General features: G+C 41.1%; 1 protein-coding gene across 1 annotated transcript in view; it reads left to right on the forward strand.

Moving 5' to 3' along the window:
• The first annotated feature begins 8,773 nt into the window (after positions 1-8,773).
• The window catches only part of LOC143287864 (sphingomyelin phosphodiesterase 4-like), a 53,344-nt gene continuing 45,148 nt past the window's right edge, over positions 8,774-16,969 (forward strand). Inside the window, exons 1-2 of the mRNA XM_076596101.1 lie at positions 8,774-8,803; positions 12,621-12,704. Coding sequence (XP_076452216.1) covers positions 8,774-8,803; positions 12,621-12,704 — 114 coding nt within the window. The remainder of the gene's footprint in view (positions 8,804-12,620; positions 12,705-16,969) is intronic.

Here is a 16,969-nt window from a genome sequence, read left to right on the forward strand (position 1 = left end):
CGCTTTTCGGACCAGATGGCTTTTTCTTAGCAGGACCCGATTTCGCGCTTTTCGGACCAGCTGGCTTCTCAGCGGGACCCGATTTCGCGCTTTTCGGATCAGCTGGCTTCTCAGCGGGACCCGGTTTCGCGCTTTTCGGATCAGCTGGCTTCTTCTCAGCCGGACCTGGACCTGGTTTAGGGCGATTGGGATCAGCTAGCTTTTTCTCCTCAGAAGGACCAGGTTTCGCGCTTGTTGGATTCTCTGGCTTCGGCTTTTTAGGCCCTGGGTTGTTTTTACGTAAATACCGAGCTGCTCTATCGAGACTCTTGCGCAGATCTCCCCGCACCTCTTCATCTCTTTGTCTGATCCTCTCCGTTTGCTCCTGTTTCTCGTGCGCAGGCAAGGCACGAAACTGACTCAGAACAGTAAGTCCATCACGCAGACTAGGTAGCGGTGCAGTGTCTTGGTTGACATACACTTCGCCTTCCCTCAGTGAACGCACCCACTTGTGTTCGCCGATGGGGGTTTGAACCCTCGGTTGATCACCCTCTTCTTTCTTGGGCTGAAACTTAGGCTTACTGGTCTTCTTGGAACTCATTTTAAAAGATGGTCAGGCGTCAGGTCAGAAAGACAGGTAGAAAGTAAAGAGACAAGCGCCGCTGAAGTTCGTTCAGGGCTAACGTGAACTTAGCTCATGTGTTCAGCTTTCACGATTGGTTGGACATGGTGTGCGTGGAAAGCTGATTTTTTTTTTTTTTTTTTTTTTTTTTACCGTGAAAATGTGATCTTGTTTTCATGATTTACTTGCACTCTTGAACTGGAAATGTGAAAAGTGTTGCGTCTGTGCGGTGTGCGTATGGGAGGGGGTAAGCGTGGGTGTCCTCCGTGTGTGCGTTGGGGAGGTGGGTATGAGGGGGGTCGTGCGTGTGTGCGTGCGTGCGTGTGCGCGTGGCGTGTGCGTGTGTATGTGTGTGCGCGCGCGCGCGCGCGCGTCGATGATGATGGTGATGTTAAAACTCTGGTGGTAGTGGTATACTTGTTTTCAAAATGCCCATACAGCGGTCACAATTATTACCCAGCAGTTGGTGGGGTTTTTTGTTGTTGTTTAGTTGTTTTTTTGGGGGGTGGAGGGGGGGGGTCATCATTACGTGCATCGAAGGCGGCAAAGTACAAAGTTACACCACTGACAATTTGCGCGTTTTTTCAACATCCTGCCCCAACCAGTTATGCCCCTTCCCCTTACTTATGTCACCAAGAAGAAAAGGAAGAAAGGAAGATAACAGTTACATTAATCACAAGTATGGAAATGATAAATCTGCGACTGTAATGATCATCTGTACTGCCCCCCGCCCCCCGACCCCACGTCCCCTTCAGTTCTCTCTCTCTCTCCTGCCCCCTCTCTCCCTTTCTGTTTGTGTGGAAAACACACACACACATTCACAGACACATCAGTACACAGACAGACACAGACACAGGCAGACACACACACACACACACGCGCGCGCGCGCGCGCGCGCACGATTACTTCCACGGCACACATAAATTGATAAACATGCACTCACGTACACACATACGCACGCTTGCGTACACTGACATACACACACACACACACACACACACACACACACACACACACACATAGGTTGATACTTCCACAAAAATTAGTGCAGCTATATATATCCAAGAAGGGACGCAGTTCAGTGTATGCTCTCCACCAGCACCGAATTCTACTCCTGATTTCCATTCATGCGCGGTACGTGTTAAATTCAGTGATCACCTTACTCTTCGTGTCGTCTCTGTGTACTTACCTAGAGGACCAAACGAACTTAAGTCGGAATGGTTACATAATGTTCAAGATAATGAAAAATGGTTGATTGGGGGATATTTTAACGCCCATTCACCTTTTTGGGACAAAGATTGTGTATCAGTTACTTGTAACCGCTTTGAAGAAAATGTTGTTGATTCTTCCTTTAGCCTTTTAAATGATGGCAGCGTTACCAGAATCCCTGATATTGTAACTCGCAGGGCATCTGCAATAAATCTCTCTTTCATATCTGCTACGTTGTATCCAGAATGTAAATGGACAACGCATAAAGATACACTGGGAAGTGATCATCTACCGATCATCATGACTTTAATGAAACTGAAAGATATACGGAATTTCAAAAAGACAAAGTCCCAAAGTATAACTATAAAGATGCTGATTGGGAGAAATTCGAAAGTATGCTTGCTTGCAAAAACACGGAGTCCGTAAACACTGGGGATATAGATAATTTATATTCCTTCTTTACTGACACCATATTACAAGCCGCCGATATATCAATCCCAAAATGTAATTCGCTTAAATCAAACAAGCATTTAGGAAATATTTGGTGGACGCCAGCCTGTGAAGCAGCAGTAAATGATAAAAAAAATGAAGTTTATAATTTATATGAAAAACAAGTCACAAGAAAATCTTATTGAAAAGAAAAGGGCAAACCATTATAGTAACATGGTCATTGCACAGGCTAAAAGACAATATTGGTCCTCATTCTGTAATAATGAGATATCCAGTCATAAAGATACTAAAAAGGTTTGGTAAAAATTCAATGAAATGAAAGAAGGTATACATTTGCCATCTTGCCCAGTTAAGATAGAAGACAAAGAATTTCGGTCCAGTGCAGAGAAAGCAGAAACATTTGTAGAAATGTTCTCAGAGTTTATGCGATTGGAAGGTCTATCGCCTAAAAAGAGTAAACACAGAACCGAAGAAGAGAGCAAAAGTGATTATACAGATCCATGTCCTGATAACAGTCAATACATCAATGCTCCACTCACACTCAGCGAGGTTAAAGACGCATTACTATCCCTCCCTAAAAAGAAGACATCTGTAGGACTTGACGCGGTCTCAAATGAGATGCTTAGACGCTTACCAAAAATTTTTGTTGTTTTGTTATTTAAGCTTTTTCAAAAGTGCTGGATTGATGGTTTAATGCCAGCACAATGGAAACAGTCTATTGTAATACCAGTTCATAAACAAGGAAAATGTAAAACAGATAAGAACAGTTACAGGCCAATTGCGTTAACATCACATACAGGCAAGCTGATGGAAAGAATAATTTTGAGAAGACTGATGTACTATTGCCATAAAAATAGATTTATCCCAATTAATCAAGCGGGCTTTCAGAGAGGTAGATCTGCAATTGATAATTTGGTTAAACTTACAACACATGTAAAACAACAATTTGCTAGAAGAAAAAATGTTCTTGCAACTTTCTTTGATATAAAGAAAGCCTATGATCAAGTTTGGCATGCAAAGTTACTCTTTAAACTAAAATCTGTTGGCTTTTCAGGGCGTCTCTATAATTATATCAAAGATTTCCTGACTAAAAGACGTATACAAGTACGAGCTGGAAATACGTACTCAAATCCTTAGACTCTTCACATGGGATTACCCCAAGGTTCTGTTATTGTCCCTGTTCTATTTAACATCTTGCTGAACGACTTACCCAACATTTATCAAAAGACGTGATCCTAGTGTAATACGCAGATGATATATGTATGTGGATGAATGTAATTATAAAAAGAAATACATCAAAAAGGACATTAAACTATATTGAGAAAACATACCAAAGAGAAATAGATAAATTGAATAAGTATATTGTCGACAATGGTCTTACATTATCAGCAGAAAAAAAAATTCACATTATGCTTTTTAACAATGGTAATAATCCAGAAGAGTCACCAACATTTAAAATTGAAAATGAGCCCATTCAGTACAGAGATATGATAAAAAATTTTAGGCTTAATGCTTACTTCAAAACTAGCTTGGAATGCCCATTTTGAATATATAATAACAAAAGCAAGAAAATGTTTAAATTTGCTCAAAGTTATAAGTTAACAGTACTGGGGACAAGACACAACCATACTGAAACATTTATCATCATCACTTATTCGATCCAAACTATCGTATGGACAAGAAGTCTTTTTCAATGCTCCAAAGTATTTGTTCAAGAAACTTCAAAGCATTGACTGTAAAGCATATAGACTTGCCCTTGGCGTACCTTTCCACGCATCAATCCTCGGAACATATAAATAAATAGGAGAATTACCTTTGGGTGAATACCGAAACCTGGCATGTGCTAAATACGCATTGAGAAGCTCAACAACTGAAAATTTTACATCGGAGGAAGTAAGAATTACATTTGAAAACAACTTCCCGAAAAGAGCTAAAACGATATCTTATCTAACACCAATTGGCACGTTTGTGTCAAACCTCTTCCAAAAGTCCGAAATTAACCCAGATAATGTAGACACACAGAAAACAGTACGTCCATGCCCCATTTGGGAGATGAGTAAAGCACAGTTTGATATCAATCATACTGACATTGCAAAAAAAGAAAATCCAAATATCATGGCAACAGAAATCCGATTACACCTTCAGAATAGATACCGTGACCACTTACATATTTACACAGACGGCTCACTCCTTGACAATGGCCAAGCAGGTTCAGCTTTCGTTATACCAAAACTGAAAACTGATCATACCATATTGGTAAAGATCGGTCAATATTCACAGCTGAACTTATCGCTGTTCTTATGACTTTAAATTATATTCTTGATCTTCCAGTTTGCCTTCTACAAGTCTTATTTTGTGTTGATTCAAAATCTGTATTATATGCTTTAAACTCATCAAATTGTAAGAACAAGTCCAAATAATAATAGAAATAAGTCACATTGTACATCGTTTGAATTTGAGAGGAACACATATAACTTTTTGTTGGGTTCCTTCTCACCTTGGTCTCCTATATAATGAATGGGCTGACAGGGCTGCAAGAAAAGGTACAAAACACCAACAGGGAACCACAGACCTTTGTGTGCTTTTGTCTGTACAAGAGGGGTACCGCTTACTAGAAAAAGCATCATGGAGCAAAGTCAGGGAAGTATACCAGCAAAATGGCAAAGTTTTAAATAAAAGTATAAATAATATTCAGCAACCGGATTCTATCAATCAATCAAATGCAATCAGTAATTCATTCAGATTAACGCAAATTCAGGCATTATCAAACAGGATAAAGCTGAACGCTTTTATAACAAACTTCAGCAGAGATGTAAAATGCATATGTGGAGAATCTATTTCTAGCAAACACATACTCTTTGAATGTCAGAGTCTGAAATCGTTTCTGCCAAACTTCTCGGAAAATTCTTTTGAATGTATTTTTGACAATTTGAAGATGTTATCTGCTATTGCAGAAGGTTTGCTGCGTAGTCCAATTGGACATTTGTTATAGTTAATACAGTTGTTTGATGTCTTCTTCTTCTTCTGCGTTCGTGGGCTTCAACTCCAACGTTCACTCGTATATACGCGAGTGGGCTTTTTACGTGTATGACCGTTTTTACCCCGCCATGTAGGCAGCCATACTCCGCTTTCGGGGGTGTGCATGCTGGGTATGTTCTTGTTTTCCATAACCCACCGAACGCTGACATGGATTACAGGATCTTTAACGTGCGTATTTGATCTTATGCTTGCGTATACACACGAAGGGGGTTCAGGCACTGGGAGGTCTGCACATATGTTGACCTGGGAGATCGTAAAAATCTCCACCCTTTACCCACCAGGCGCCGTCACCGTGATTCGAACCCGGGACCCTCAGATCGAAAGTCCAACGCTTTAACCATTCGGCTGTGGCGCCCGTCAGTTGTTTGATGTTAGCGTTTCCTTCTATGTTTTGCCTATGTCTCCCCTTTTAATGTTTTATTTTTTCCAATGCTCTGTATCTTTCCCCACCACACACACACACATGCGCACACACGCGCACACACACACATACACACACACCATTCTTCATCCTCTGCTCAATACCGTTCCCACCACCACGCCCACGCCCAACCCCCCCCCCCCCCCCCCCCCCCCCCCCCCCCCCCCCCCCCCCCCCCCCCCCGTCACTTAAAGTGGAAGACGTTAAACTGAAGACTACTACTACTACTACACACACACACACACACACACACACACATACACGCACGCACGCATACACACACACGCGCACACACACACTCACACACACACGTGTCGAGTGCGCGCAGCACAGTGTGCAGTGGTTTAAATATAATTAATTCTTGTTTTCTTCGAAGTTCGGTTCTTAATCCGCATATCTTTAGAAAGGGTTGAAGAGAAAGGGAAGGTGCGTGAAGATACAAGTGTAAAAAAAGGCGGGTCGAAGTCAGGTATATACATTATCATGCATCGTGAATTCCGCACTGTTATGCGTCGTCATCACAAGCCAGCTGTCACAACTGAGGAAGTTTTTCGATAGTCGGTGTGATTGAACATGTGTTCAACAAGAGGGATTAGACAGATTCACACGCAAATCAACTTGCGGTCACACAGTTCTCGATATCGACATCTGGTCATTGTGATCTGTCGAGTTTCTTTTCATGTGTCGCGTCAACTGATACATTCACATGAAGGCGGAAAGTACAAAATATTATGACAGATCAAGATGCTCAGAATAAATTTTCGATGTGTGTGTGTGTGTGTGTGTGTGTGTGTTGGGGTGGGGGAGAGGGGGAGCGTGCGTGCAACGCGTGCATGCGTGTGTGTGTGTGTGTGTGTGTGTGTGTGTGTGTGTGTATGTGTGTGTGTGTGTGTGTATGTGTGTGTGTGTGTGTGTATGTGTGTGTGCGTGTGCGTGTGCATGCCCGCGACTCGGACGTTGTGAGTGCCCGGCAGCCCAACTGGCTCAAGTCCAAGCTTGCATGTCAAAGGATGTGCTGTGAGTTCCATTTTGCAGCATCCCCGTCAGGTTCACATCCACTGATCTCTTTCTTCCGAGAACAAAAAACATTCTCTCCATCTACCTTATATGTGTGCAGATCTGTCGTTTTGGCGGTGTCAGCGCAGTGCGTGCAGCTCAGCGCCCCTCCCACTTCCCCGTCCTCCCGCCTCCCACCTCCACTTCACTCCCCTTGCTCTCCTCCCCCCTCACGATCGACACCACGTGATCCGCATCGTTGTTGTTGATAGGCATCCAACTTAAAATCGGTGTTAGACGAATTTGTTGTTTTATTTAATTCTTCACACCAACCTTAGGCGGCTGTCGGTTTATATGGTGTGTGTTAAAGCCGATTCCTTGCGTTTATACAATGTTTCAATGCCCTCGGGGGAACATGGAATTTTGAACTTCTTGCTTTGCTGCATGATTGGGGGTAAACGATCGGTAAAAACAAACAACTAACAACAACAACAACAACAACAACAATAATAATAATAATAATAATAATAATAATAATAACCAGATGATGACCGGCTGATAATAATAATACTGATAATGATAATCAGTAATAATAATGATGGTTATCATCATCATCATCTTGCTGATGATGATACTAAGAAGAGGAAGAACACTGAAGAAGCGGAACAACTGAGAAGAAGAACAACAACAAGAACGACTAACGAGAAGAACACTGAAGAACAACCGATGAGAGAATTAGAAGAACCCCCCGCCCCCCTTCCAAGCTAGAACAACTTAAGTAAGGTTATAGTGAGTTGGATGTAGGTGGAAGGTAGTGAGGGTGGAAGGACTTCGATCACGTCCTTAATGAAGGAGGAGGGTGGTCAGTAAAGTGATTAGACGCTCAGCTGCCAATACAGAGAGTCGAGTCCGCGCGTGAGGGTGTGGGTTTCAATCCCGCTCTCGCTCTTTCTCCCGGCAAATCTTGACTGGAAAATCGAACTGAGCGTCTAGTCTTTCGGATGCCGGAGACGATAAACCGAGGTCCCATGTGCAGCACGCACTTGGCGCACTGAAAAAGAACCCATGGCAACACTGAGAGTCACGGTGTCGTCCTCTGGCAACTATGTAAAAAGAAATTCACTCCAGGTGATACTAGGTACACTGACAAATATATTTATTAGCATGCACTCAGTGCCACCTGACAAGCGCATTGGGTTTAGCTCTCAGACTATTACTGATCATCAAATTCACAGCGGACCAAGTATTGTTCTAATGTCAAGTGCCGCGCATATACTTTAGTAACCTGGCAACAGCATATAATTTTTTACTGTATCTTGATGAAGCCTTATGTACACGAAACTGTGTCTTCACAAGTGACTGAGAACGCTGATGTTTTTGACTTTTTGCATTCATTATCAGTTGTTTCGCTTGTCAGTTTAACGACTTCTCTTTTACGAAGTACTTTAAGTAATTTCCTGTAATTGTATTTAGATTTTTTTTTTCAAATTTCACCCACATTTCACCCTCATTTGCCCAGTTTCCCACAACCCTCCATTCATTCACATCTCCCACCCTTTCTAACCGAGTAATACTTTAACAAAACTGATGTCTTCAATCACCAATATGTGTGACGGGACATTAAACAAAAGTCCTCCTGGCTTATGCTGCTGTCAGGCATCTGCCTAGCAGATGTGGTGTAGCGTTTATGGATTTGTCCGAACGCAGTGATGCCTCCTTGAGAAACTGAAACTGGAAGGTTGTGCCGGGAGGTCGGTGTCAGAGGCAATGCTTGCTCAGTTTCTTCCCCCCGGACCCCCTTCCCCCACCGTGAACCCCTCGCCTGGTATATCACATTAATATCAGTATATATATATATATATATATATATATATATATATATATATATATATATATATATATATATATATATATATATATATATATATATATATTATGCGTCCATTGTAGTTGGCCAAAAGATCCCAGGGGCACATCGGGCCTGGGGGATAAAAACTTTCGAGTTTCAGTCACGGTGCGTCCAGGGGCAATCACCCTAAAATCGTTTTTAATTCGAAATGGCGGCGTACGGTCCATCCTCATTGCGGGTAATCATTTGGATATATCTTTCTACGGGAACAGCTCCCAGTAGCATTAATTTCACTTTGTTTTTGTTTTTTGTTTTTTCCTCGTATGCTATTTATCAAGCGGAATGTTTTGAAAAGGACATGGCGCAAGTTCAAATTTTGTCAGCAGTCGAAATAGTACAAGTGCATGCGTACTGGTAGTGGTGGTAGTTGCCGGGGTTCGCCGAGTGGCTTGTGACGATGGGCTGGTTGGAAACTGTCAAGCAATCGCCTTTCAAACAGAGCAGTAGGTTGTGGTGTGTGTTTTTTGTGTGTTTTTAAAAAAAAATTTTTTAGAAGGGCCAGTCGAGGGGGGGGGGGGGGGGGAGTCGCATTATGCTCTCACATTCTATTTCATAGCACTCCAAGTCTTTTATTCTGTTACTGATTTTGATCATTCAGCCTGAGTATGTTACAAATAAAGTGTCATGAAAAAACCCAACTTTTTTCTAAAAAGAATTTTGGGGTTTTCACTTACTAGAAATAATAAGAAGTCAAAGAATGTTAAGGATTTTCCTTCCTTCTTCCTCATTCGCCTCCCAGTAGATGAGCAGCCCAGTGTCCTCGATGAAGGCTGCCATCCGTTGCAGCTCCTCTGGGGTGTCATACAGTTTGGCTTTCACTGCTGTCGGTGTTGGCCAGTACTTCCTCCTGGATGCTGCATGCACCCTACAGTCTTGAAGGATGTGGTTGGTTGTCATTGGTCCATCACCACAAGGGCACTCTCCACTCTGTCCAATGCCAAATTTTGCGTGCATGTGGTGGAGCAGGCAGTTGTGCCCAGTCCTCAGGCAGAAGATCTTGACTTGTTCCCGTCGTTCCAGCAAATGGTATCTGTCTTCTTGGTTATATTTGGGGTGCTGGAGGCGCCACTTTATTCCTTGCTGTGCCTTGATGATTGTCTTGATTTCATCGTATGACACCAGTTTGTTGGCCTGCTTCTTCTGTGCACCGTCTTTTGCCAGAATGTCCGCTTTTTTGTTGCCTCTGATGCCACAGTGTGCTGGTACCCATTGTATCACCACTTTCTCCACTCTGGCACTCAGGGCAACAACTTGAACAAGGGCTGAAGTGAGATGGTTCTGTTCTTTGCAACGGGAGTTCTTGAGGGCTTGGAGCATGGAGAGAGTGTCTGAGAACACCACCACCTGCCCTGTTGTTCTTGTGGAGTTCTGCGAGACTGTTGTGGCTGCCTCACAGAGGGCTTCTCGCTCAGCTTGGAAGTTGGTGGAGTATTTTCCTGTTGGGATTGCAATTTCTTCATCTCCGCCTTTGTATTGGAGGAAGATTCCAGCTCCGCCATCCCTCGTTGCTTCTGTGGCGGAGCCATCTGTAGAGACATGGGTCCAGTCTTCCTGGGGATACTGGTTGCAGATGTACTCTATGGCCAGGGCCATCCTTTGGAATGTTAAGGATGATGATACTGATGATAATAATATCGGATATTTACGAAGCACTTTTTCTCAGATACTTAGTAAAGCGCAAGTTAAGCGCTTCACTCAAATACAAAATTCACCAAATTGTAAATTGACAAAACAATAAGAGATCACAATTTACATACTCACTACAAACTGACATCATCTGTCCCACACACATGCACACACATACACACACACCTTTCATAGCATGAATAAAACGCAGTGAACTGTGACATTTCAGCATAATAGTATTATTAATACTAATACTGGTCTGGACGCTAGTCATTCAGATGAGACGATAAACCGAGATCCCGTGTGCAGCATGCACTTGGCGCACGTAAAAGAACCCACGGCAGCAAAAGGGTTGTTCCTGGCAAAATTCTGTAGAAAAATCCACTTCAATAGGAAAAACAAAATAAAACCGCATGCAGGAAAAAATGCAAAAAAAATGGGTGGCGTTGTAGTGTAGCGACTTGTTCTCCCTGGGGAGAGCAGCGCGAATTTGACACAGAGAAATCTGCTGTGATAAAAAGAGATACAAATACAAATAATAATATATGATCATAAATATCAATGGAATTGTGGTGCCATCATGCCAGAAAAAGCCCAAGAACAAAATCTCTTTATGTAGCCGTTGTGAAACACAGTTTTTGTTGCTGTGAACATTTTTCCACTTTGTGTTGCTATGAACATTTTTCCACTACAACCATAAACGCAAAGAGTAAGAGTAAGAAACCATCATAACCGGCCCTAGGCCATTGTTGTTAAGTGCAGATCACCATCAATCATTTTCAAACAAGGAAATTAAGACCTTAACTCATTCAGCCCTGTGCCAGTGCATTGCTGGGGCATCAAATTCATTTCATTAAAATGGTTTCCATGTTCTTGCATGTGCTTAAACTGCAAGCACAGGGAACTGATTTCTACAGTATTTGTGGCGTCAGTTTGAAGCAAAGCCAGTCAATTTCACTTCAGTGTATTTTCTAATTTTTACCACATCAAAATGGCATGGAAGCTTGCCAAGGCTGTAAACTCCCCAGGGCTGAGGGGTTAAGGGACAGTTTCAGTTCAGTTCCAAGATGGCATCAAAGTATGCAGACTGATCCACACTGTTAGCTTTTACTTACTACAATAGCTGTATCATTCACCACATTCAACCGACAGACCTGGAGGAATCTGGTAAACTGTGCAGTTCTGGTGTGCTGTGCTCCATTTAGTTAATCATAATGACCCTTCACAGAGTTAAGGGACAAGAAGACAATAATTCATAGCATACTGTGATACCATAGTATAAAACTGTGTCACATAAATTGATGGTAAACGCCAGGCAACTCTTACTCTTAGTGGCTTTTATAAGTTTTGTACCTTTGTCTCAAGTCAAAATAGCAAATGTAACATAACTTCTTTTGATAACTCTTTGCCTGATTTATGTTCCATTTCTCATTTTCTGTTAAAATCATGTGTTCATGATTTGCTGTTTAACTTGAGTGTTATATATTGTGGATCTATTTTAACCAAAATTAACACTGATATAACAGTATGATTTATTCTTCAATCACATTATAGCTATATTAGTATATAATACAATACATTATCATGAAAAAATTGTGTCCTTTGACTGTTTAAGTTTGGTCTTTCCACTCTTTCCCCCTTTTATATATATTTGGTTCATTCCTTGAAGATTTATAAACACTGTAGTATTGCAAGCTGTGTTAGCCCAAAATGAACCCAGCTTTGTTGATAATATGTTGGGGTTTAAATTTGACACATTCCAAGTAATATAGCTTGACGCTAGAACCATACCATTTTCATGTTAGGTATCTTTTGGAGTGATGGCCTAGAGGTAATGCGTCCGCCTAGGAAGTGAGAGAATCTGAGCGTGATGGTTTGAATCATGGCTCAGCCGCTGATATTTTCACCCCCTCCACTAGGCCATAAGTGGTGATCTGGACGCTAGTCATTCGAATGAGATGACAAACCGAGGTCCGGTGTGCAGCATGCACTTAGCGCACGTAAAAGAACCCATGGCAACAAAAGGGTTGTTCCTGACAAAATTCTGTAAAAAAATTCACTTCGATAGGAAAAGCAGATAAAACTGCATGCAAGAAAAAATACAATAATAAATGGGTGGCGCTGTAGTGTAGCGACACACTCTTCCTGGGGAGAGCAGCCCGAATTTTACACAGAGAAATCTTTTGTGATAAAAAGAGAAATACAAATGTAGAGAGATCTGTGATTTGTTTTTTTGTGTGTGTGTTTTTTGTTTTTGTTTTTATTTTATTGTAATGCACATTTTGAATGCAAGCCATGCGCTTTACCTGAAATAGGTTGCCTGAAAAAACCTGCTTTATTGTGTTCACACTTTCTTTTTTCATCTTCAGTATCAGATTGAAGGACTACAGAGCAAATCAGTGATTGACAAATGCAGAGTGACCGAAGACCTGTTGAAGAGGACAAGCACGAAGGTAAGAAATCCTGGTTTGCACTAACAGTGTCACTGTGACTAAAGTGGTTTGTCATTTAATGATTTATGGAGAAAAACCCCGAAAACCTCAACCATCTATTCAACACAGCCATTTCTAGGAAGACATTGTTGGGAATGGCCAGAGAGCAAAACTGATGCGGAAGTGAAGCTACTCATAGAAGAAAACAGTAAAGAAGAGGACATCATCATATACACAGATGGCTCAGTCACCAAAAATCAGTCCGGTTGGGGATTCACTGCGAAACAAAATGGAAAAACAATTAGGGAAGAGACTGCTGCCTACAAAGTCATAACCTCCAGCCTAACGATGGAAGTTGAAGCTGTGACACATGCCCTCCAGTGGCTATCGTCTATCCATATGCCCGGAAACCAACATGCCATGATTCTAACCGACTCAATGAACCTCATACACAAAATTGAAAATGGAATGGGAAGCCCAGAGTGGCATAAGGCAATGCGCAACTTTCAGATAAAAAAACTTACATGGTCATACTGCCCGGGACATGCAGGTGTTAAGGGAAATGAGCGAGCTGACAGACTTGCTGGTAACGCAACAACAACGAGCGGCCTCCATCTAGGAAAATCGGAAATCCTCAGAAAAGTCAAAGAATATCAAAAAGAACAGGTACAAGGCCATCACACCATTGATCGCCTCAGAGAAATAAAGACAGAGAGAGGGAGCGGCCGTAAGTCTAACATGAAAGGTAGAGCACGATGCCTTGCAAATCAAACAAATATCGGCATCATTTCCAAACCAACATTGCGCAAATTTCTTCAAAACGGAACAGAGTCTCTGTGGGCTTTTCCAAATACAATAGACTGAGCAACACACTAGACGCTACATTCTTGGCATCAGAGATCTTTTCCCATCCCTCTTGCAGCCAATCAGTGGCAGCCTCTGTGCGTGTGTGTATGTGTGGGTCTGTGTGTTTGTGTGCGTTTGTGCATGCGCGAGGGTGTAAGCGTACATAAATGGCAGGAGAGTTCTGTGCACATGCGTGTGTGTGTGTGTGTGGGCGGGGGGGGGGGGGGAGAGGGTGGGGAGGATGAGGAATGTGTGTGTATGTGTGCCTACACAACGGAATATTGGAATGTGCGGGTGTGCATATATATATCTTTGTATATATGTGTGGGGGGGTGGGGGATATAGGTGTATGTGTGTGTGCTTGTACAAGTAAGTGTGCCTCTGTGTGTGTGTGTGTGTGTGTGTGTGTGCCATGGAAACCGCGATATGTAGCCTAGAAATGAGTGTGTGGAGGGGGGTAGAGGGGGTGCAGGGTAATGTGTGTGTGTGTGTGTTGGGGCTCATGTACGTTTATGTGTATTTGACTGTGCTTTCATATCTGTGAAACTGCATGTTTGGTGCATATCTGTTATGCATAGGTGTGTGTATGTGTGAATGTTTGTCTGCATTTTTTTACATTTATTTGCTTATTTATCATCATTGTTGTCTTTTTTTTATTTATCTTATTTATTTTTTTATTTTTTTATTATTATTATCATTATTATTGTTATTATTATTATTTATTTATTTATTTTCATTTATTTTTTATTTTTTTATTTTAAAAAAATATATATTATTATTATTTAGTTAGTTATTTAGCTAGTTATTTATTTATATATTTATTTATTTATTATTTTATTTTATTTTATTTTATTTTGTACGCTTATAGTTGACTTCATCAAGTTTTTGTGTCTTATACTTATTATTATTAGTAGTAGTAGTTGGGTTTTTTTTTTATGTATTTATCTTTTTTTTTTTTTTTTTTCTCAAGTCCTGACTAAGCGTGTTGGGTTATGCTGCTGGTCAGGCATCTGCTTGGTAGATGTGGTGTAGCGTATATGGATTTGTCCGAACGCAGTGACGCCTCCTTGAGCTACTGAAACTGAAACTGATTTATTAGCATGTTCCACCTGCATTAATCATTAACTCACTCCATGCCAAGAGTTTTTGCCCTTGCCAATCCCTGAAAACCCAGGGTTTGTATAGGATGAGGAAAAAATTGTAAAAAAACCAAATAAACACCCAGACAATTGATATTTAGTATATGCATGCAAGGAATGTTGTTCCATGTGTGTGCTAAAAATCAAAGTATTTACTCACCATCTTGATGTTGATCGCGGTATCCATATTTTGTGTATTTTTTTAGCATTTTTGCACCCATCAGAAAGGTACACCAACATGTTCCACATCACATTCTAACACTATTTGAGGAACTGAAGACCTAGTGCATGCAATGAAGTATGAACAGGTGGTGAAGAAAGTTGAAATTCACACATACGAAAAAAAAAAAATTGTCTCTACATAATGAAAATCAAAGAACAAAGAAAAAAACTCAACCGGCTGGGTGTTGACTGGCCAGTCAGCTGACAAACCTGGTATGCCAGTGAAGGGATGTGCAAGAGGGAAAAAGGAAAAATTGTCAGTCCAATCACTGGTGAAAACACTTGCAAAATCGTCCGTTTCCTCAGTGGTTTCGTCGTCTGTGTCTGTCTCATCTGCTGGCACATATTCCTCACTTTCCTCTCCATTGTAAACACTCTCTTCAGCGGCCGAATCTATTTCTAGTTCATCGGGATCTGGTTCAAATTCACTGTCCGTAGAATCAACATGATCTTCTTCGACATCAGAGCCTTCAGTTTGGATCATTTCCAAAGCATCTTCGACGCTGAGTAACATTTCACCTCTCCGACCGTGTCGAACACTTCGCCGTGACGCCATCTTGTCAAACAACTTACAAAGCTGACAGGGGGCACGCTTTGTTATCAACTGCGGTTGAGCTTATCGCGACACACACGCAGCGTGTGTGAATGAAAAGCTGACCAGAGGTGACGTAAGATATCACATCTGCTTTTGATTTTCGCATCCGACGCGTCACTCTGACAGCACGACTTTTTAAAATCCAAGTCCGCATATGCGGACATTGGCATCCAACGCTTTCTCCGACGATGTCCGCATATGCGGACAATGGCAGCGAGTGAGTTAAGTTCAGATAACAGTAAGACTTGTTTTGTGGCCAATGAAATGATATACACTATATAATACAGTACATGAAGGACACTTTTTAGTTCTCTGTTGGTCAGTTTTTCTGACCCTTTTTTTATTTCCAGAAAAATATTTGAGATTATGTTCTTAAATTCTTTATACATCAGAAATGTATTTTGTACATCTTCTGTTGAGTTAGCATTCGATAAAAGCTTGCTGTTTGATTTGCTATATACGGCAGGTTTGTCGAGTTCTGTGTCAAAAATTGCTAATCAAACCTGTAATTAATGAAGCAAAATTTCAATTTCTGACTCAAATCTAAGATTTTCAGTGTAACTAATTGTTCACTGTTTTACTTGTAGCAGCATTCAGTTTTCATGAACACAAAATGAAGCAGTAGTAGCATGCTGGATTCCAAGTCACTGTGTATTATTACAGTTTAAATTCCCCTGGAATTTCTGCACTGGTCATAAACTTTTGTGTGGTTGTGGTCAATGTGGTGTTTGTTTATTTTATTTTATTTGTTGTTGTTGTTATTGTTTCCACTTTGACTTTTTTGTCTTGTCCTTTCTGTTTTCTCAGTCATACTTGTGCTGTTCAGCCTCATGGTCAGTATTTTCTTTCTATTATGGTTTATGACCGTTCACTTGATCTCTCTTTTCTTTTCTTCTTTTTTTTTTTTTTTTTTTTTTTTAAACTGAAAGTGTGTTGTTCACTTGTTTTTTCTTCTATTTTTGTCCATTGGCTTAATTCAGTTTTGTGATAAGTAGATAACCCACATACTTGACAAAGAGAAACATTTTATTTGATTGCTTCTGCTTCTGCTTTTGTGTGTGTGTGTGTGTGTGTGATTTCATATAATTCTGTGAACAAGATGATATACTATATATTTATTTATTTATATTATACTCTGTACTTTTTGTAAATTACTATGTGTAAACAAAAATGAAAAGAAACAAACAAACAAAAATTTAAGTAGCATTCTTATGTTACTCCTACTTACCTGTTTTATGTTGCCATTGTGGAGTCTTGAACATTGTGCAATTTAAGTTATTGTCTGGGCTGTTTGACATTATGACAGCTTGCTTTGTCTTCTGTGGTCTTCTGGCTGAAAGCCACATAATGATGATGATGATGGACAGAGGTGTTGGTCAGTTCACTTGTCCATCCGGGAAGAACAGAAGCTTTTGGTCACTAAACCAGGTCCAGTGTCAGATCTATTGAAATCTCGCTCAGAATGCATAGGTGTCATGTGTAAA

Source organism: Babylonia areolata, chromosome 12 (genome assembly GCF_041734735.1).
Source record: "Babylonia areolata isolate BAREFJ2019XMU chromosome 12, ASM4173473v1, whole genome shotgun sequence".
NCBI lineage: Eukaryota > Metazoa > Mollusca > Gastropoda > Neogastropoda > Buccinidae > Babylonia > Babylonia areolata.